This window comes from Antennarius striatus, chromosome 5, assembly GCF_040054535.1.
Source record: "Antennarius striatus isolate MH-2024 chromosome 5, ASM4005453v1, whole genome shotgun sequence".
NCBI classification, from domain to species: Eukaryota; Metazoa; Chordata; class Actinopteri; order Lophiiformes; family Antennariidae; genus Antennarius; species Antennarius striatus.
In genome coordinates, this window is record NC_090780.1 from 2777191 (window position 1) to 2798300 (window position 21110).

Consider the following 21110-nt stretch of genomic DNA (forward strand, 5'->3'; position numbering starts at 1 on the left):
ACCTTCTAGCATAAGCAGCGGTGCTCCCCACTGCGCCACCATGCTGCACATCTATTACAATCCTCAAAGGTACCTTCTTTCACCACGCGGTAATTTCTTTCACGCTGCTGTACAGTTTTCCTGTATCATCTGAGGCCATTTGAACACGTGTTAGCAGCTAAGCAACAGGATGACGTCTGTTTTGATTTTATTTATAGCGATAGATTCTGCCAGGCGGTTGTCTCTATCAGCCCTGAACATGAAGTCTCATCAAATGTATTTTTCAATGTAAAAAATGTACACAAAAGAAGACATTTTAAAAAATCAGCTTAAAGGGATTAAAAGAAATTTATTTCGACATGTTTATTGCAGGAAAAAAAAATTAAATGTCAAATTACAAACAGGAAAAAGTAATTTTAACCTTTTTTAAAAGCTATGGAAAGATATATATGGAAAATGTTGGTACTTCCAATTCTAATAGATTTTAATATTGAACGTGGAGGAAATTTTTGAGGAAAAAGAGATGCAGACAGATGCATCTTGTTTATGAAAACATATTTAACTTTGTGATCCTCAAGATCAGCACTGAACTGAATGTGATTGTTTTCTTTTGCTCTATGTACACTTTTGTTGATTTTTAATACATTCAATTAGGAACATGAAAATATAAGCAAGCTATATTACTCTGTAGAACAGCAATATAACAGCATCAAAATCATTTATACGGTACACTGACTTTTTATTGGCTGATGGTGCCTGTCTTTGTCACTCTGTGTCCTGGACATCTGTTACTACGCAACGTTCTCCTGGAGAATTACATCATGCTTTACAGCACCATGTCACAAACGTAAGCGTAATTTCATGTTTTGTTTACTATACCAACTCCTCTGCCTAAACTCACATGATACACACACGTTCCTGTTGGATAGAAAACTCAACTTGCTGCTGTAGGAACCATTAACTTGTGCTGCCAAGTTAATGCAGCAGAGACAGCGGAGTCACAATGAGTACCAGAAACATGACTGGGAAAGTAGGAAAAGAACCAGTCCCAGCAGCCTCTACTGACTTCATGATGTTGAGGGAGGAAGCCAAAAAGAAAAGGAGTGTGGCCAAGAGAAAAGACACATCAGATTGACTTTTAGGTGTTATTAAAAGAACAAAGAAACATGCAAAGTGGGCATTGCAACTGTTGGATGAGTAAATAATGCGAGCCTGCTCTGCTGGGTTCTTGTGATGTAACAACTGAATTACAACACAAAACTGTTGGGCCATCAAATCTGATACCTCATGTTGTATGTGGCTACTTTTTTGATCTACGTTTTGAATCACACTTTTCAAGAAGCGCATTACCAAATTTAATGAACATTTCCTACTTAAAGAGTTTTAAAAAATGAGTAAAAGAGGAAATGAGCCAATTTTATGGTGATAAAGCTCAAAATGGAAAAAAAAGAAATCAATTATCAATGCATTCATTTGTAGAAATTACTGAGCATAGAAAGACTCAAAGATTCAAGGATTCACTTTCGCACTTTCATCAGTTTTTCACAAGAATGTAATGATGGCTATAAATAATCTGACACTACTTTTTTTTATTATTGTTTCATTCAGGTAGGTAGGAGTTTAAGAAGCTGCACTCTGTCCACTAGGAGACAGCAGTGACAAACACAAGTCATCCTAACATCAATTCTCAAAGCACCTACGATTGAGCTCACCAAGATGCTGTGGAATTCATGAGGGAGGAATTATGTTACAAAACAAAGATGGAACAGTCTTGGGAGCTATTAACAAAATGTTCACAACATGTAAACACTGAACGACCAAGAGACAAGTTGGAGACTGACTCATTGATGACATTAAAAGTCATGTGACTAATGCGTGCCTTTGGGCTAGTGATGACAAAGAAGGTTTATCAATGTTTAAAGGGTCACTAATTTTGGAAGCAACCTCCAAATGCTGCTGTGCTCAGTGAAAGTTACTAGAAGTGATACGGGGTGTGTGTGACCCAATTGGAAGTCTGCTCTTTGGTGCGCTTGGCAGAGCTGTGGGTGGTGAACAGAGATTTGAAGGCCTCCGACGTCTCCGTTTGCTGGATGGATCTCTTGCTTGTGGACTTGGTTGAAGTTTTGATGGTTTGAGAGGAGGTGGAGGATCCCGAGGGCCCGGCCGAACCTGGTTAAAATGGTAGTTGACAGAAAAAACAAAACACCAGCATGAACATAAGAACTATAATTTTTTTTTAAAAATTAAATGAAAGGAAAAAATAAAACAAGATATACTGTGTGATTTTTACTCAAATGTTCATCATTTGGATACAATTTAATAAATCACAACTGTGTTCTAAACTAACAATTTCTGCAATAAAAAGAGGCCAAACACCCTTAACTTCAATTTCAGATTGACTGCCATGATTGATTATTTGGATTGTGGTAGACTGTAATTTTTAAAAGCTCATCATTTAAATGTATCTTAATAATCTGTTTAGCAGCATTAGGTGTGAGTAGTTACCTGACTGGTTGCTTTCAGCGCCATTTTGTAATGAACTCTCCTCTGCTGTGCCGGCTTGCTGAGATTGTGTCTCGCCTACAGGAAGAAGAGGCAAGTCCGATTATGACAGAATAACTGATTTCGTTCAATATCAACTAAACACAAATATCTGAAATAATACATAAATCTACAACAACTCACATATACTGTACTAAATGAAGATGTAAGGTTGTACGATTTGATGTTTCCTGATGTATTTTCTGACCAATCCAAAATAAACATTCTGCAAGCAGGAAAAACCTGTGTTTCAGCTCTCAGATGTTTCATTGAAACTTGACCAACATAAATAATGTTAAAGTTTTCTTAGCCGACAGCCACTTCACTCCTAAGGTGTGTGCCTTGTGTTGTCTTAGTGAACAGGAAGCTCCAACAATGTTCACTAACAGCACACACCGCCGGAGGTCTCTGATCCAGAACTGAGAAAGAGTGAAACAGACTAGAAAACCCACACATCCATTGTTGAACGGGTATACTGTTAGCATGCTGTTGAAACATGTGTAGTATGCTTTTTTGTTGCACATTTTTTTGTTTGTTTGTTTTTTGACACAGTAGTGTGACTTTGAATGCTAAACTCACAGCTAATATACCAGATCTAGCTAAAGTGATAGTAGAGAATTAATGCCACTGAGTGTTAACTGTTGTCTAGACTTTAACTGATTGGACAAAATGTAGCTTTAGGATACCAATGTTCAGACTTTGTATAGGGAGGACAGATGGTTTGAGTGAGGAGTGAGAGAAGCCATCCATGTCAAAGTGGAGAAACCATCTCTTCAACATCATCTTTCGTCAATTTTACAATCAGGTGTATACCCCCTAAAAAACTACTAGCAGATTGACTAACCCCCATTAGTATACAAGGGCTCGGTAAAACTCGCATTTCAACGACACCCACTGACTCTCAGTGACACTCCCAATGACTATTATTAATGAGCCACACGGGTCTTGTCATTGGAATATAACTGACCAAACCTCACAGGGTTAAGAAGCTGAGACAAGACAAACCACCACCAGAACTGAAGAAGCCTCTTGGATGAGAGGTGAAAAGTCTACAATGAAGATTCCTAAAGTCCATTGGATTGATTTAAACCACTTTGAATAACCATTACTTCTACATTCTTCTTCGTCTTTTGTCAGCTGAACATGATATTGTAGCTTGCAAAAAATCTTCCAGTAGAAAAATGTACCAAACCATTGTTTACTATGAATGTGTGCAAAGTATCTGTACGGATATATATTGTCCTATGGGCTAAAAATAATATATTTTATATATTCATTGTATAATACAGTATATGCCACTGTTTAGTAAAATCTGCTGAAAAGAAGTCAAATTTTCTTTAAGTCCTTCACCTCCATCCAATTAGACCTGGCCAACATGGACAGAATGTCAGTCAGGTGAACTCTGAACAGCCTGTTTTTTTACGTGTGAGCCTAGTGCAGATCGCACTCACCTGTGTTATTATCTGATTCTGAACTATGTTTTGTTTTGGAAAATACTGGATTATTTCAACCATATCTGTCTATGAGTCACTCTTGACGCTTGTCAAAATGCTTGCCTCGGTCACATGACCACGCTCTTAAAGGGGCTGCTCCAGTCGGTCCGGGACAGTTTCACAAGTTTGTTTTTATTGATTCTGTTGAACCACAATAAAAATGTAACTTTCTTTTTTTTTTTAAGAATTATTTTTTTTAAGCTTCAAGTTGTTTCTATGACATTCTTATAGCTGCTCTGTCATTGGCTATTAACTAGCATCTTCCTGGCATCCCATTGGCTAAGACCTCTATGAGTAGCAAGACACTGCAGATGTCTATGCAGCATCCTCATCATTCGGCCCTTGACCCATGAGGTGTTCTGATAGTTTTACGTAAATAATTTGCGAAAAGGCAAATGTCGTTTTTTATGAGGATTCAGGTGAGGCAAAGTCGGCGAAAGAACATCCGGAGCTTAAGGCATCACGTGGGTAGTTGGAGAAGTTCAAAGAGGACTGGAATTCACTCTTGTACATGGTGAGGCAAGTAGTGCATGAACCAAAGAGGGCAAAAAACAATGAGGGCAGCAGTTAAAAGGTTAATGACCATCATTATTATTCTTTATTCTTTGTTTTTTACATTATGCACAACTCTCATTTATTGTGTAGTAATCAAATTGTAACATGTATTTGCTACATGTTTTGATGCATTTTTATGCTTTACAAAATATTTATGTCTGAATTTTTTGGGGCTTGGAACGGATTAGGGCATTTGTATGGAAAACACCGTCTCTATACTTAAAACATTTTCTACTTAAGAAATTTCTTCCAGAAAAAATTCATTTTGTGAGTAGAGGTACCACTGTATTTAAATAAAAAGTACGAATTAATTTAAAAAAAATCTTACAATGCCATATACATGCCTCTGAAGTAGTGAGACTCAGAAAAAAAATGCTGTGCTAGATTCCATTTTCCTGTTTTATCTCAGGATGAATAACCTAGCTAACTTAAACACAGCATGATCAAAATACTTCATACTTGCCTTTGGGTTCTGATGGTATGGACACAGTTTCCAATGCTTTGCTCTTCTTTGACTTCTAAAACAACAGAGAAAAATGAATTGATTAAAAAAGATGTAATCAAACACAAGCATGTGATAGGACACGTTTGTTTAGATTTTCACTTGACAGAACACCAAAAAAAGGATTTCAGCAATATTTCACACACATCCTATGTTAGGAAAGCCACTGGACAAGCGTTATGGCTCACTTCCTTGTATAAAAAGATCCATCCCCTTCCCTCCACTTGGGTATGCTGACCACTGGTGGCACAACCCACTTACTAGCTGTTAGGAGGTCAGAGAAGGTAGTCAAATCTCCTTCTACACAGACAACTTTGTTCTCACCTAATGATCAAAAAATGTATCCTAACTATAAATTGTTTGTTTTCTACTCCAACAAGAGCGCAAATATCTGAACTGACTACTTGTGAGTTAACTGAAGAAGCCTCTTAGATGACAGATGAAACGTCTTCAGACTTTATGCAAGTCTAGCTGACTCATTTTTAATGTTTTTTAACCAACTATAAACCATCGATGACCAAAGTACTCAAGGAAATCCTGACTAAAAAAGGTTTTCTTCGCTGTCTTTAAAGGAGGACTCCAATGGAGAGACCAAGTAGACCACCAAAACATCCATCCATGTATTCATCCATCCATCCATCCACCCATTTTCTCTAGTCAAGACGACCACAATGGTCTTGTCTGTTGCCTCTTCTTCCCCTTTGTGGGTTAAGGAGGTTGCTGGAGTCTATCCCAGCTAACTGCTACACACACGCCACCGGTGCATCGCAGAGCCAAATGAAAGACAAACAACCACTCATGCACGCACTCACACCTACAGGCAATTTAGAACTGATCACTTCACCTAAATTGCACATTTTCAAAGGTGAGAGGAAGCAGGAGAACCACGAGAGAACCCATGCAGACCCGGGGAGAACATTCAAACTCTGCACAGAAGGGACTCAAACCTGGGACATTCTTGTCGTGAGGCGACAGTGCTACACTCTGCCGCTTGCCATCCAAACAGTAAAATAGTCTAAATGAAATACAAAAACAAAGCAAATATTCACACAAGGTAATCTCTGCTCAGTTAGGCAGGGAGTGTTCCAGCTCCTGTTCCAGATCTCTTTGGCTAGCAGCACAGCCCACCAGCAATGGAAACAGTCCACAGTCATTCCCATCCAAAGGAAGGGTGGCACCATCACAGACCTGAACTACCTTCACCTCGTGATGGCTTCTCTTTCTAACCAAGAGGGCTGTCAACAATTATACTAATATAACAATTATATTATACAATAACCAATGAATTATTGTTAATTAAAGTACTTTAAAGATTATTAAAGCACTTAAATTGGTAAAATCCACTGACTGACTACATTGACACCAACCGTAAACATCTCGAGCTCCCCTACACCACTAACATTCTCCTGTTTGCTGACGTCCCCTCAGCTTTCAAACCTTCAGCCACACATGGTTGCTGAAAAGCTCACCAGTGGCTTTCACCCGTATCACCTACTGATCCTGTGGGTAATACTTCCTCTCAAACAGGTCACACAGAGTGCTGGTGAACAAAATCTTCTCAGGCTTCCTTGTTACCAGTACTTTCCAAGGATAAGTGAGCTGAGAAAAAGAAAGGTGAATGAACTAAAAGGCCAGTTGCATAGACACAGCCAACTTTAAAGGCAAAAGCTGCCCCTGAAGCATTGCATTGGGAGAGTCATCGTTAAGATCAAGAAGTCCTTCCATGATGTAGAGATGGTAAAAGAGGCATTCACTGAAGCACCAGACTCAATCAAATAAATAGTTAATACTTTCAAACAAAAGATGCAACATCTCTCCTCAAAGCTGCAGCGCCATCATTTGGCAAACTTGCAGAACTGGCATCAGAACTGGAGATGCAAGCAACGCCTGTGTGTAATCTGAGAGCAGTCCACACTACAGAGCAGATTTAAAATTATCTGTCAGAGTTTGACCGACACTTTCAAGACTTTTCTTTGCTTGAGCCAGTCCCTACATACATGTGCTATCCTTTTCAGGAAGATTCTGAGGTTCATTCATTCAGTTGCATCAAAGATTGTTGCACGCTCCTCAAGTGGAAGATGAGATGCTGACACTGCTAACTGAAGTCCAGAGCAGTTCTGGAACTTACAGAGAAGTACCCCAACATGAGGAAATGTGCTACATCTTTGACTGCATTATCAGCCTCACTTATTTATGTACGTCAACTTTTTCCCATATGAAGATCATCAAATCCAAGTACCGTTCCACCATGATTGATGATAATTTGGAAGTGTGCTCGAGGCTTGGCTGTCAGCGAACTGTCCGGACTATGCAACCCTGGCTGTTTTCATTAAAGTTAACTTGGGAAATGACAAAAAAGATGCACAAAATAATTGTGTTGTGTTGCGCAATGAGAGTTTATACAATTACGCAAGATACATCAACCTGCATTGTACATATAAAGAATTCTCAATATACTAAAAATTAATATATGTTTTGAATTGATGTAGTAGGTAGATCATTTTGTAAGTACTTAGAATGTGTGAACAACCCTGGTTTAATCCATGCATAGAAGACAGGTAAAATGCTTCCTAGATATTCCAGTTAATCCAGTCATATCAATCAGAACGGCACACGTGTCCTCAGAAGGAATGAAGGAGAGGCTGTGAGGCTTTGCGTTCCCAGAAAGTGAGCTACACTTGCCGGTGGTGTGAGCCGTTGAACTAATGGGGATCCTAAATCAGTAAGTGCATCAACTATTGTATTGTGTTAAAATATTTCACATTGTGAAACAAATGTAGATTTTAGAATTCTAGAGTCCTGTTATTGTTGTAATTGTGAAGACTTATAAGGAAACAAGGGCATGAGGTTGGCATGCCTATTAATCACAGAGCAGTTGTCAGTGACATTTTCAAGTTAAGACACCATTCATATGATCGCTTGTTACTACAGAAGGACGTATGACACTTATTTTCAATGTTTAGTGTTTTTTAATCCACAAATGCACTAAGATGGTTTTACTATTTATCATTTCTGGTCATGTAATGTACAGTTTACATTATTTCTGCAAGTGTTATTTATTTTCAAATACATTACTCTGCATGCCCAATGAATTACCGCCAGGGAATAGGGTTTTGAATTGAACTAAATTTAGTTGTGGAAGCAAATATTGTTCAAAAGCCAGCGGCTGATAATCCACTCTTCCTGAGACAATTTTAAAAAATAAGACCCTCAACATCCAGCAGAAACTCTATTAGTTGAGACAACGTCAAAATGAAACCCACCTTAGTTTTAGCTCTGGCTCGCCTCTCTTCCATCTTCTCCTTCAGTTTCTCAACTTCCTCCTTAGAGCCGTTGAGAACAACGATATCCTCATCTTTGAAGGGGTCCCCACACTAAAGCAAAAACAAGGCAGCCATGGTAAGACATACTGCCTGACTTAGCAGAAAAACCTTTTTATCAGGGCGGCATGGTGGCACGCTGCTGCCTCACAACACAGCGGACCCGGGTTCGGGTCCCGCTCTGTGCGGAGTTCGCATGCTCTCTTCGTGTCTGTGTGGGTTCTCTGGCTTCCTCTAGGAATGAGTGTGTGTGCGCATGGTTGTATATCTTTGTGTCGTACCCGGAGTGTCCCCCGCCTCATGCCCTATGCCGCCGAGATAGGCTCTAGCTCCCCGTGACCCGCTGCGGTGGATATAGCGGTGGTAATCTGAAGATGACTGACTGACTGACCTTTCTATCAAATATTTAAGTTCATTACACATCATGTGGTTAGAAAAAATAGTAAAGACCTGAAACATGTCTTTCAGCAGTGCAAAGTAATAAACATCACAATCCATCATGTCCCCAAAACCATCTTTACATCACAGGTCTCCATGTGCCCAGTTCCAATTTGTTGCCTCTATCAGTTTAAAACTTTGTAAAAGCAGCACATTTGTGCGTCGTTGAAAATGATTATTAAAGCTTTTTCTTTCTGACACATTTTTAAGGGGTTCCAAACGTTAGTCTAATTTTAAAACTGAGAAGAATCAGGAGAGCAATGATGTATGACTGACATTGACAAGGAATAGATGATACAAATGCACATATCAAAATCATATCCAATTTATGTACACATATGGATGAGACCGAATTCCAATCTGAAAATGTTCAATTTCATGTGCTTGTTTCCAGCTTAAATGTTCAGGATTTGTACCCTATCTGTGACACAGGGGAGGAGAAAAACTGAACTGGAAAATTTAGCCATGTAAACCCAGCCTAATTCTTTAGTTTTGTCATGATTATGATCATATGATACTGTTTTTTTATTGTCATGCAAATTCATAAATGTAAGACAATCAAATGAATATGACAGTTCGTGATGTACAGGTGTCCTTTATGGACTGAACATCACTGCAGCTATGGTAGTTGTAATGAAGATTATTGGGAGGAAAAAAAAAGGATTTTATTCTGTAATTCTCACAAGATTCCCATTACTGTATTCATTGACAAAACCTTCAGATACGCAAACTTCTTCAAAACACATGTGCATAGAAAATACATTATGTATGGTAAGAATGGAAAGACTATTTAATCAGGATTTCATGTGCTTCACAGAAACAGAGATCTGCGCTTATTTGACTTGCAAAGCAATTATTTGCACAGCTTTTGTCAGGCTTGATGACAGTATTTCTATGAGACTGAGTTATCTATGGCAGGGACCAGATGTCTCGAATGGCAAAAACCAACTTATTTCCATAAGCAAATGCAACGCATATGACTTGTTGCGATGGAAATCTTTTAAAGGATGTGAGCACTTAAGAATGCAAAACAAAAGGAGGAAGGTGAAAGTATTACATAATTAGTTTTTCCAGACAATACAAATCACTAAATAATACTTTAATGCATGTTAAAAAAAAACAAAAACAGACATAAGCACAAACATTAGAAATGCGAGAAGAGTCAATTATTGAGAAAAGAGTTCGGGAAATTGTGTCATTTTCATCTCAAAATCGTAATTATCAATTCATTACTTATTGTTGAATTTATTGTCTTTTTTTTGACATCCTGGGCATCATTCAACACCACCTTTACCCATCTGAACACTGTAATAGTATTGAAGAAGAACTTCCTAGAATGTCAAAACAAACACATATAAGAATACAAATATAAAACCCTGTGAGTAACCAGCAGAAGTCTATTGTGTTGCCATAATGCAGGCTTAATGGGTGTGAACTCCAACCATGTGCTCTGTTCAACACAAGAGGGCTAATCTCAGGAGCTGACCAAGCAGCAACAAACTGTGGATGCCGCTCCGAAGTCAGTCACTTTGGAGCTGCTGTTACCACACATGAACAGGCTGCTGGTGAGCTGGAGCCACATAAGCAAACCAGTGAACTCATCTGTGAGAAGCTAGGAAGCAAGGAAGTGAATATTACAGAGAGACAACACTCAAGGGAGATGGACTGTGCAAAGGAACTAGAATAAAACTCGAGAAGAAGAGGAAAAACAAAGAAGAGGAAAGAACCTGCTGTCAAAGGTGCTTCATGGAAAAATAATGGAAAGCAAGAGAACAAAAAATGAGTAAGAAACTAAGGGTGGAGAATGGGGTGAGAAGGTGTGTAAGATGGGAGCTCTGTGTTAGAGGTGTGTGTGTTGCTGCTGGTAACCAGGCAGGATTTGCACCGTGTCTCGTGGGGATGAGGGGGTTGCGTCTTCATCAGCAATGAACACAACTAGAGGGAAAAAGCGCACAAAAATACTCCTGACTCTAACAACGTCCCCAGCTCTGAAAGCACCACCTCCCAGGTCACCGGCTGCTGGAAAGAACAAAACCAATCCTGACAACCAAATTTCGCTCAAACCTCACTACCTGCTCCTGCTCTTGGCGTGCTGTTGTTTGTGGTGCTGATGGAAATTACTTGTTCTCCCCACTGGTCTGTGTATGGATTGTACTGACAAGCTCACAGCAGCCGTAAAAAATGACAAGAAGAGCTGCCGGTGATCAACGGTTTACTTCTTCGCCTTAAGGATAAGGACTAGACTGCCTAAAAGGTAGCGTTCTCACATTAAACTCTCCTATTCTGTATTATCATATTGCATCATTTGTTTATATGATGCAATAATTTAGGATTTAAATAGTTGATCTGTACCGAAATTTATTTTTAAATGTGGATTATTACCTAAAGCCATATTTTAAGCTGTTGATGAAAAAAATATGCCTCAATTAATTACGCAGTATAAAGGTAGCATAGGATAGATAGTATTTAGTTATTCTTTCTATTCAGTATGTTATTTAAATTAAATAAATCAAAGTAGAATATAAATATAAATAAAACATCCAGGGATATCTGTTTGTAAATTTACTTTGTGATTTTGTTCTAAAGGCACAGAATTAAGAACAGTCCTGAGAGATGTTGTTCTCTACTCCAATGAGAGGAACAGAGTGTAAGATGTTCTTTTCAGTCTGTTCATGGTGAATATTCTGCAGGGACAACACCGCTGATTAAAAGAAAGGCAATACTATTACTTTGATTCATCAAAAACATAAAACATAATGTACCTTTCATTTTAGAGCCGGTTTGTTGTGGTATAATGGGCAGATATTATAATATATTATCAATTTATGATACTCAAAGTAAAATCTATTATAATTTGTGGGTGTACAGAAGAAACAAATGTCTTTCTATTCGACGAACAAGATGTTCAGTCTTCAAATAGATTTACTGAAATCTGTTTAAAAGATAAATAAAATGTTATAAATGTATATGATACAACAACTCTAACGGTATTACGCCTATTATCCTGTCAGAACTATTCCCCAGTCAATCTGAAAAACGTTTTCGCTAACAAAACTCATAGTTTTTATGTGAAAACTGAATTGAACTTGAAATCCTACTTTTATAAAGCTACCTTCAGTTAAACATCTATTACACCTGTCATTTTTCATGTTTATGAAATCTAGAGAAACTTTTTAATCTGGGGAAACATAAAAACCAGAGATAGCCTATCAAATTATGAGTAGAAAATTTCCACTGATCAATTAATTAATCAACTGGCTAAGAAAAAAACATTGTCTGGGCTATCTTTTGCAAACCTTAAAGAAACAAACTCTGAAGTGGATCAAATGTCTTGCTAACAATTCTCTTTCTGTTTCTGGATTTAGGATGGGCAAAAAAAAAAAATCAGACTAAATGAAGATGTGATAAATTCTTGCCTAATTCTAGAAAATTGCATGACTACTTCATTGCCCAAGGTCTTTCTTTTGTTATGTTGCACATTTGGGTGTTGAACTCCAGACCATCCCCTCTGAACACTTTTCCACAAACTCATTGAACCCCCCACACTAAAGAAGTCTTAGAATCATTTAACAGATAGTAGGATAGCTCTAACGTGATACAAGGACATCTATCGTCACAGAACCTTATGTCACTCTACCCGTGTGCTTTATCACTGACGACTGGGGGCAGTATCAGAACAACATGAGACAGTGACAGACATACTTTGTTCCTTCATTTTCTCTGGATGGCCACTTTGAGTCAGCAGTGACAAAGTCAGCAGTCACAAAGTCATAAAAAAAGTTATAAATTTTATAAAAGGTAAAGCATCAACAACTGGTTCCTCATTTAAGGGCTGCCCTCTGGATTTAACTGTGAGCCTCCTTGTGATTCCACTCCCCAGGGCCCAAGGTAAGGGCCTGGGGGCGGCAGTGGCTCAGTGATAGAGCGGCAGGTAGAGCGGGTCGTCCAATGTTCTAAGATCGGCAGTTCAATTCCCACTGTCACCTAAAAACACCCGGAATGTGAGCTGGAGTCACCAAGGTGCCCTTGAGCAAGGCACACAAAGCAGGAGATGTCCACCAGTCTACCCCCACCTGCATGCATACAGGCCCATTGTGTGTGTTTGTGTGTTCAGGACCTGTACACACCAATATATGCATGTGACTAACTAGAGTGTGCCACTAATTACCCTTCAGGGATTAATCCAGTATATAAAATAAAAAAAATAATAAAATAAATAACCAATGGATGCCTTTTTTTCAGGGGTTTATCCGTGGAGTAGCTGGCTGGATACGGTGAAGTAGGGGTACTATGTGCCTGTTTGAAGGAAGAAAGCTGAGCTTCTTGTTTTGCCTGGCTGCAAGTGTTACTGTGTATTCGGTCATTTACTTGTGGACCAAGACACAAATAGAGCCAAAACTGATAAATTCACCAAGCTGCAGACCCTTCGCCACTGAATGTAAAGCTTTTCTGCCAGGAACAGAAGAGGGAGTAGAATGGCATCGTCAGGACTGTCAGGTATGTTTATGTACAGGCAATTCATCATTGCATTTCTTACATCTGCATTGAATTGTGGAAAACTATGCATAATTTTTTTTGGTCAAAATGATACTCATATAAACAAGATCTTGTGTTAAAGCTATGCTACATATACCTTTGCAAAATAAGACTTCTCTATCTACAGGTGGAAAGATTTATTGTTAATAATCAACTGCAGTGTTCCAATTTGACAAAAGATCTACACTTCATCACAAGACCACTGAGCCGTGAGGAGGAGGACTACCCTTTAGCATTCATTATGACCATTCACAAAGAGTTTGAGCTTTTCGTGCGTGTCTTGCGGGCCATTTACATGCCACAGAACGTTTACTGTATTCACGTGGACGCTAAGGCTCCGCCGGAGTACCAGGACGCTGTACGGAAGATAGTCGGCTGTTTTAAAAATGCCTTTCTCTCCACCCAAAGTGAGTCGGTGACTTACGGTGGATTTTCACGCCTGCAAGCAGACGTGAACTGCATGAAGGATCTAGTGGGATCCAGCATAGGCTGGCGGAAAGTTGTGAATCTTTGTGGACAGGATTTCCCCATCAGCAGCAACCTAGAACTGGTGCAGTACATGAAGAGCAAAAACTGGAGAGACAGAAACATGACACCTGGAGTAAAGCAGCCGGGGTATATGAGGTACAGGACGGAATTCCAGCACAGGGAGATCACAGGGTCACGTGTGGCTCTCAAAGGATGGGGAATGAAGAAAAGTCTTCCACCACACAATTTACAAATTTATTTTGGAACAGCTTACTATGCTCTCACTAGGGCATTTGTGGACTTTGTTCTGAAGAGCAACATATCCCACGACCTCTTGGAATGGTCCAAAGACACATACAGTCCAGACGAGCACTACTGGGTGACGCTCAACCACATTAAAGGTAAAACATCTGATTTAATCAACTGTAACAGACATGCAGCGACATCTACCACTACAGATGTTAGAGCTGCAGCCATAAATCAACTAGTTCATGAATTAAAACTACTTATGAGGATGGTTTGATGAGAAATAACATATGTAAACTGTGGACATTTCCCACCTTCTTTGTTCCTGTTTTTATTTTTATTGTGGATAAAACAAGACATGAAGGTGTCAAAATGAACTTTGGGGAAAAGAATTCCAATTTCTTCACCTTCTGATATAGTATGAATTAACAAACAGTTGATCAGTGGGACACCATGACAACGACAGCAATGGTCAGAGACAGCCTAAGATGATATATGACAGACTTACCATGGTTTGTAAAATAAAGGAAATGTGACACAGAAACATCCCCAATGCAACAAGATCACACAGGATGTTTGAATGTGAACTTTTAAATAAGTCACAGTCAGATGCAGTGACAAAGATGAAAAAAAACTGCAGTATATCTCTGCAAAAGTTAATGTTAGTAAAACCTGAACAATCAGAGATGTGAACACGCAGAATGAGATCATGTCATCTTGCATCACTGTAAGATCATCAATTGTTGCATAACTGCTGATTAGGCATATCAAACACTGTCTTCTAGGAAGAATGATGATGTCACTTAACTTGGATTTGCTTCATGACCAATTTGTAAATGCAAGCTAAATCCTTGACTAAGGTGATTTACAACTAATATTGGAAATCATCAGTATTTGACGGAATATCAACACAATTATGATTTCATGCACTGGCTGATCCTGATTGGATGTATATTTTGATGGGATGTAGCTCCTTTCTATTTGAAGTGATGCACAGATCTGGATTATAATCCAGACCTAATTGTGTGTTATTATAGAGTACTGCATACAATTACTGTAATTTCTCTTGTTACTCCATACGTATAATTTGAAGGAAGACAACACTCTACCAACTTATTGATAACATATATATTTTTGCAACACTATGTTAGCCGATGACAGAGAAAGAGCGATATTGATCATAACCCATATCTTTATGAAATATTGCCATCTGTACTGATCAAAGATCTGACCAGAGTGAAATTAGACAAGACAACGGGGCGGCAGTAGCTCAGGCCACCAAGTCTTGGCTGGGGACCGGGGGGTGTACTGGTTCAAGACTCTGTCGGGCAAAAGATTTCCCTACTTAAAAGTTCTTTTCATCAGTTTAAATGCAGAGGACGTTGATTCTAGTTGGATGGTCAATAAGGGGGAACTAAATTATTTTCTTTTTTTGAGCAAAATTCTATTCTGAGATGGCAAGAAGAAATATTCTTAATGTCCATTTATTGCTTTCATGCTGAATTCTATTGGACTTTAACAAATGTCAGTATTAAGAATGATCATTTCACATATTAATTTTTAAAAAAATCCTTGCATCTCTTCGAATTAGAAGGATGACAATGACTCAACATTAGATTTTAGGGAAATGTGTTGCTATTATGTCTTCTTCCAATGAAAAATAGGACACAGTCACTTCTATAGTCTTACTAATGAAAACATTTGAGACAGTTTCTTATGTCCCAAACATGCTTCAGCAGGTACTCAAGATCTAGTTCAGTTACATAATTATGATTCGTTTTCTGTATTTCCATGTTTAAAGAAGCTCCAGGCAGCTACATAGATGGAGAATGGGAGGGAAATGTGAGAGCAATCAAGTGGAGCGATCAAGTAGGAACGGTACACGATGGCTGCAAAGGTACGGCAGAGATGAAGGTGTAGCATAACAATGCTTTAATACATGATTACACACTGGGGTTTATCTGTGGTCTAAACTTAGTATCCTTGTCAAACCTGTTCACACTTGATCTATGAACACTGCAGCATTCTGACGCAGAGACGTGTCGTGAAATTAAAAATAAATGGTAGCTTACATACTTGAGTACTGTACTTATTTTTTCTATTGTCTTAGCATGAGGCTACTTAATAATCTGTGTGTCTTGCGAAGTGAACATTGCCAGGTTCTCCTTCTTTGTCTCATGTTTGGCTTTTTGGGCTAAGACAAGTCAAGCTTTAATTAATAAAACTTGGCAGTTAGGATTTATCTCCTGAGCTTCTCTGCATTAGATTTTGTCTGTGTACTATTTTTCAATATGACAGTGGCATCTAACATACAAGTTTTTTGTGATTTTTCAGGACATTATGTACGAGATATATGTATCTTTGGAGTTGGGGACCTGCCATGGATAATAAACCAGAATCAAATGTTTGCTAATAAGTTTGATAAGACCTATCCAGAGGCATTGGACTGTCTGGAACAGTGGCACAGGAACAAGGTGTTGAACCAAGCAACTGTTCCCATTGAACCATCATGGCTCTTGGCCACACAGAAGAACTCAAGTAGCAGGTCCTTCAACAGCAGCGCCGGAGCATGAAGTAGCTGGTGGCCCTTTCAATGAAAAGTCTATCTACATGCACTCAAACCATTTGCACTTGTGTTGTGTCCAGCTATATCACAAATGTGACATGGAAGAAGCAAGATGATGTATTGTGCAACTTAGATGTGCATCATTTTTTGACATACATGTGTTTAATTTTTCTGTTTATGAAATAATAAGATGGCCTTTTGATACTCAGAAGACAATCTGCATGTCAGATGACTAAAACATCTTTAAAGCAAACAACTGTGTGAAAGTAAAATATATCCATGTACAACAGATGCTTACAACTAAACAAAGTATTACATAAGTACTGTTTACTGTTTAGTTAAATGTTAAATATGGTTTAATCAATATTATTCTGTTTGTGATCCAGCTAAAAACTTTGTTATAACTGTTACACGTGATTACCAGGGAGTAAGCCAACCATTTGCCAATGGGTGAAGTTGTGTCAAAAATCAATATTTTGGAGATTCAAGCATAGCTAGATTATATCCAAAATACAGAAAAAAGGTTCAGGGCCAAGACTTTCTCTTCAAGGCAGTGATTGTTGTTTAAAGTTTAAGTGACACATTGTTGTGTGAAAATGTGTAAATAGTTGAGAAACATCATCCAGATGTGGAAGCCTGTTTAACAAATGCATCAATACGTGACATAGACTCCATTCCCTTTGTCAGCCTAGAGCAGTGTGTGTATGATGTTTTGGCTCCATGGCATGGAATGCTCAAAATTAATATTTGTTGAAAAAAATGTAAAACGGATTTCTACCTCTAGAAAACTAGAAGTCAGCCTAGACAAGAAACCATATTTTGTTGAATAAATCTACCTTGGAAAACTTGACCTTGTGTTTTGGTTTCAAGTTGAAAAAGTTATGTCTTCCGACAAGCATTCAGTTCCCCAGAAAGAAACAGTACAGAATACAGATCATCAGCTTCCTGCTATCCCACAATGACCTGTGCACCAGACAGAACATTGCTCTAATGTTACTGATAACATGTGAAGACCGTGAAGACCTAAATAAGCCTGATGTTGTTCATGGGGTTCCCATTGGGTCAGAAACTACTCAAAAAAAGAAAAAATGGAACACTGAAACCAACACTAGAAGAAAAAAAGTCACCTTAGTTGATAGAATATTGTTTTTTAATGTTCACATGAATGGCTTCATTTGTGGAAATGTATTTTGGTTAGCCACATCTGGATGCAGTTCCCTCTGAACAACAGTGACAGTAGTTAATAGTGCATGTATGTAAATGCTAATATTCCCACTGTCTTGTTACTGTTTTCTAGGTAAAAAATAAAAGTATAAAGTTCTGGTTAAACAAGTTTCAGTATAATTTGGTAATAAACACAATAAACATGTTATTGTATTGCCTTATTTTGTAAGTGTTTGTAGCTGTATCTTCAAATTAGATGTAAAAAAAATACCACATAAAATCCTAAAAATGTTAATGTTAGATAATTGTTGTTGTTATTGGGACACTTCAGAGGCACACTGATCTCTGCATTTCTATGTTGTCCACTTCTTGCCCTTTGCTGTATGTGTTTCTTTATGCATTTCCCCATTTTTCAGATCCCACGACAACATAATTCTAACACTGACTTTCTTGTGTCCATCACAGACAGATTGTCTCCTCATAGATTTCCTGTTGCATGGTTTGAACTGCAAAATACCTCTAATATTGCCTTTCAATTGTCAATTTTGATTTCAGTTCACTGCAAATTAATTTTATGTAAAAACTGACTTTCAAAAAAGTTCTATGGGAGACTTAAAAAAAATATACATAAGCTAAGCAAGTCTTGTTATCAATATAGGGAATCAAATGCACATCCTGAACCTTGTGCAATGCCAGACTACTGCTGTGTTTGTGTGATAATAAAGACAAAAAAACAAAACAAAACAATGCAAGCATTGAACAAGATGGTTCACTAGCAAAGTATGAGAACTGCCCAGACCAGTTCATTAAAAATAAAGGACAAAAATATAGTAACAATATTTATTTATATCCACAGAAAGAAAATAGGTTCATCAAAGAATAGAGAGTGAAATATATCTCACCTTGTGGCAGATTTCTGTCTTGACTTCTTTCATAGCTCTCTCAGAAAACACACAGCCACAGGTCTGTAGGTAACAGAATCTGAAAATGCAAACACTAGGATTAATAATAGACAGTAGTTTCTTATTCTTCTAATCGTGTTTGATATGAACATTTCAATATGTAAATACAAGTGTTGAAAGCAACTGATCTTTGAGGAGTTTTTTTTTTTGTAACTCCATTTGAATTTAATACAAAAATGTCATGAACACTGAACCTGATTTTAAATCTCTCCTGAGTAGATTCAAACAGTGTTGATCTTGAGATTACTGTCAGGTTTGTCTGATTATCTGATTACACTGAATGCAGTAAAGTATCAACATTTGCCCTTGGATTGCAGAACCATACGTGGATTTGTGTTACCTGTGCTTGCCATTCATTTCCAGACCAACAACAGGGCAAATGAACATGCCGCAGTTATCCTCATATTTGTCTCCTTTGGCAGTTCTTCTCTCTCCTTCCCATTCAGGGTTATCAGTCAAGTTCAGTTCCTTTATATCCTGCAATGTGGATCAATTCAAATAAATAAATAAGTAAATAAACACACACACACACACACACACACACACACTTCTCCCTAACATCAAATGCTAATCAGCTTCATGAACATACCTTTATCCCACGGATGTGAACCACAGCTTCAGTGTTGGGTCTCTCAGCAGATTTATCCAGAAGGTATTCAATGATGGCATCCTTGTTATAGAGCCTGGATTATAACATCGATCAGAAAGCACAGAGTGTAAATATTAATTGTGATAGTATTTCACTGTCACAGACGTCTGCTTTCAACTCTAAAAAGTAACGTAACGCGTTACTTAAATATAGCTAGGAAACTTTATCACAGAGACAACACTCACCTTCCCAGTTCACAGGACACAATAGGCCGTCTGAGTTTCTCCTGACTCAAGGCACAGTATTTCCATTTGGCAACCAATTCTGCACTTTTATCAACCTGGGGAAATGCGCAGATATATAAGAGCACAGCATAAACGTGTAATGGTTCTATATTAAACACAATCTTTTCTTTAATCCGTGACGTTTAAAGCAGCAACTTTAGCGCAGTTAGCATTAGCTAGTTAGCTGCTGAGTGATGATCAACATCCTGATATTACTTTATTTACCTCAAAAGACAAGCGAGCGAGTGGTTAATATGTATTAAAGGGTTGGATGTACTTGAATTTGCCACTAAAAAGATGAAAATAATGATGGTTAAGCTAGTGATCATCTTTAAAAACGTTTGTGTTAGCATTTACCGGCTAACAGCACTGATAGCTGTCAACAACATCGTTAATATTTCTTAAAACTCAACACACCTTTTCCACTTTTTTGGGACCTTTTACCAACTCGTGTCTTTTAGGAATCGTTCCTCCGTCACAACCCATGGTAGGAGATTAAATTCTAGGTAGAATAGAGAGGACGAAAAGCTACTAGCAAGCAGGAAGTTCTTGTGGTGTAAACAAACAAGAAGAAGTCCAAAGAGCTCTCGGAGGTGTCTGATTAATTTGATGTCGCCCCCTAGTGGCCGAAATCTCCACTGGTGTGTTTTGTAGGTTCAGCCGCTGCGTGGAAGCATTGCTCAAGATGTAGTGAACGGGGAACCAGTTATCAACCAGTTACCGTTGAAGTCATGTTGCAGGTTATCAAATGATGAGTAGGATGAGGTAAATTAAATGAAATTATATAACAGAAAAAAAAGTATATATATACACACACACACACACACACACACACACACACACACACACACACACACACACACACACACATATATATATATATATATATATATATATATATATATATATATATTAATGAATTCTATGATAGCTCGACAAAAATTATTTATTTTATTATTTACGGTAATTAAAACATTAATGAACCCTCCCCATACTGATATTAAACCACCTCCTATCTGTATTACCTTGTCCCACACTCTTATTGACTGTTTAAAGCATTTTTGTGTCTCACGGAAGTCAGAGATCACAGAACCTAGCGCACTTCCGGATGCCGTCAGTCAATAGAATTCGCAAATGGTATCACATGACTGCCTACCAAAAATTCACGATGAGGTGAAGTCGCGAGCGTCGATGCACAAATGCGCACTGTATAAAGGCAAGGGGCGGCAGTGGCTCAGTTGGTAGAGCGGGTCATCCAATGATTGTAGGATTGGCCATTCGATTCCTCCCACTGTGAGCTGACAGTGGGAGGTGTCAGCTCACCTATCCCTGCCAAGGAGCCTTTGAGCAAGGCGACGTCCCCCTTTAAAGTTGCTCATTAGGGCGCACCACAGAGGAGCTGCCTGCCCTTTATTAATCAAAAACAATAATAAATAATAATTAATAAAGTATCATTCTATTCTTCTA

At 38.3% G+C, this 21110-nt stretch overlaps 2 protein-coding genes across 3 annotated transcripts; one reads left to right on the forward strand and one right to left on the reverse strand.

Moving 5' to 3' along the window:
• Positions 1–308: 308 nt before the first annotated feature.
• rtf2 (replication termination factor 2) lies at positions 309–20218 on the reverse strand. Its single transcript, XM_068316316.1, has 9 exons — positions 20061–20218; positions 19605–19699; positions 19360–19453; positions 19111–19247; positions 18711–18789; positions 8334–8444; positions 5032–5086; positions 2485–2559; positions 309–2148 (listed from the first exon to the last, which is right to left on the reverse strand). The coding sequence occupies exons 1-9, from the start codon at positions 20127–20129 to the stop codon at positions 1955–1957; spliced, it is 909 nt and encodes a 302-aa protein (XP_068172417.1). The 5' UTR covers positions 20130–20218; the 3' UTR covers positions 309–1954.
• Positions 7759–17884, forward strand: gcnt7 (glucosaminyl (N-acetyl) transferase family member 7). Of its 2 annotated transcripts, none has more exons than XM_068316314.1 (5): positions 7759–7792; positions 13071–13325; positions 13492–14233; positions 15880–15975; positions 16413–17884. In XM_068316314.1, the coding sequence occupies exons 2-5, from the start codon at positions 13119–13121 to the stop codon at positions 16649–16651; spliced, it is 1284 nt and encodes a 427-aa protein (XP_068172415.1). In that variant the 5' UTR covers positions 7759–7792; positions 13071–13118; the 3' UTR covers positions 16652–17884. The 2 variants fall into 2 exon arrangements, with proteins under 2 accessions (XP_068172415.1, XP_068172416.1); XM_068316315.1 differs by lacking the exon at positions 7759–7792 and adding an exon at positions 10656–11082.
• Positions 20219–21110: the final 892 nt, after the last annotated feature.

Coding starts and splice junctions, on each gene's coding strand:
- rtf2 (XM_068316316.1), bottom strand. CDS start 20,129: ATGGGTTGTGACGGAGGAACGATTCCTAAAAGACACGAGTTGGTAAAA. Junction 19,248..19,359: donor TTCACATCCGTGGGATAAAG/GTATGTTCATGA, acceptor TCCACATTGCAG/GATATAAAGGAACTGAACTT. Junction 8,445..18,710: donor AGACAGAAATCTGCCACAAG/GTGAGATATATT, acceptor TTTTTGCTTTAG/TGTGGGGACCCCTTCAAAGA.
- gcnt7 (XM_068316314.1), top strand. CDS start 13,119: ATGTGCCTGTTTGAAGGAAGAAAGCTGAGCTTCTTGTTTTGCCTGGCT. Junction 13,326..13,491: donor GGCATCGTCAGGACTGTCAG/GTATGTTTATGT, acceptor CTCTATCTACAG/GTGGAAAGATTTATTGTTAA. Junction 15,976..16,412: donor GGTACACGATGGCTGCAAAG/GTACGGCAGAGA, acceptor GTGATTTTTCAG/GACATTATGTACGAGATATA.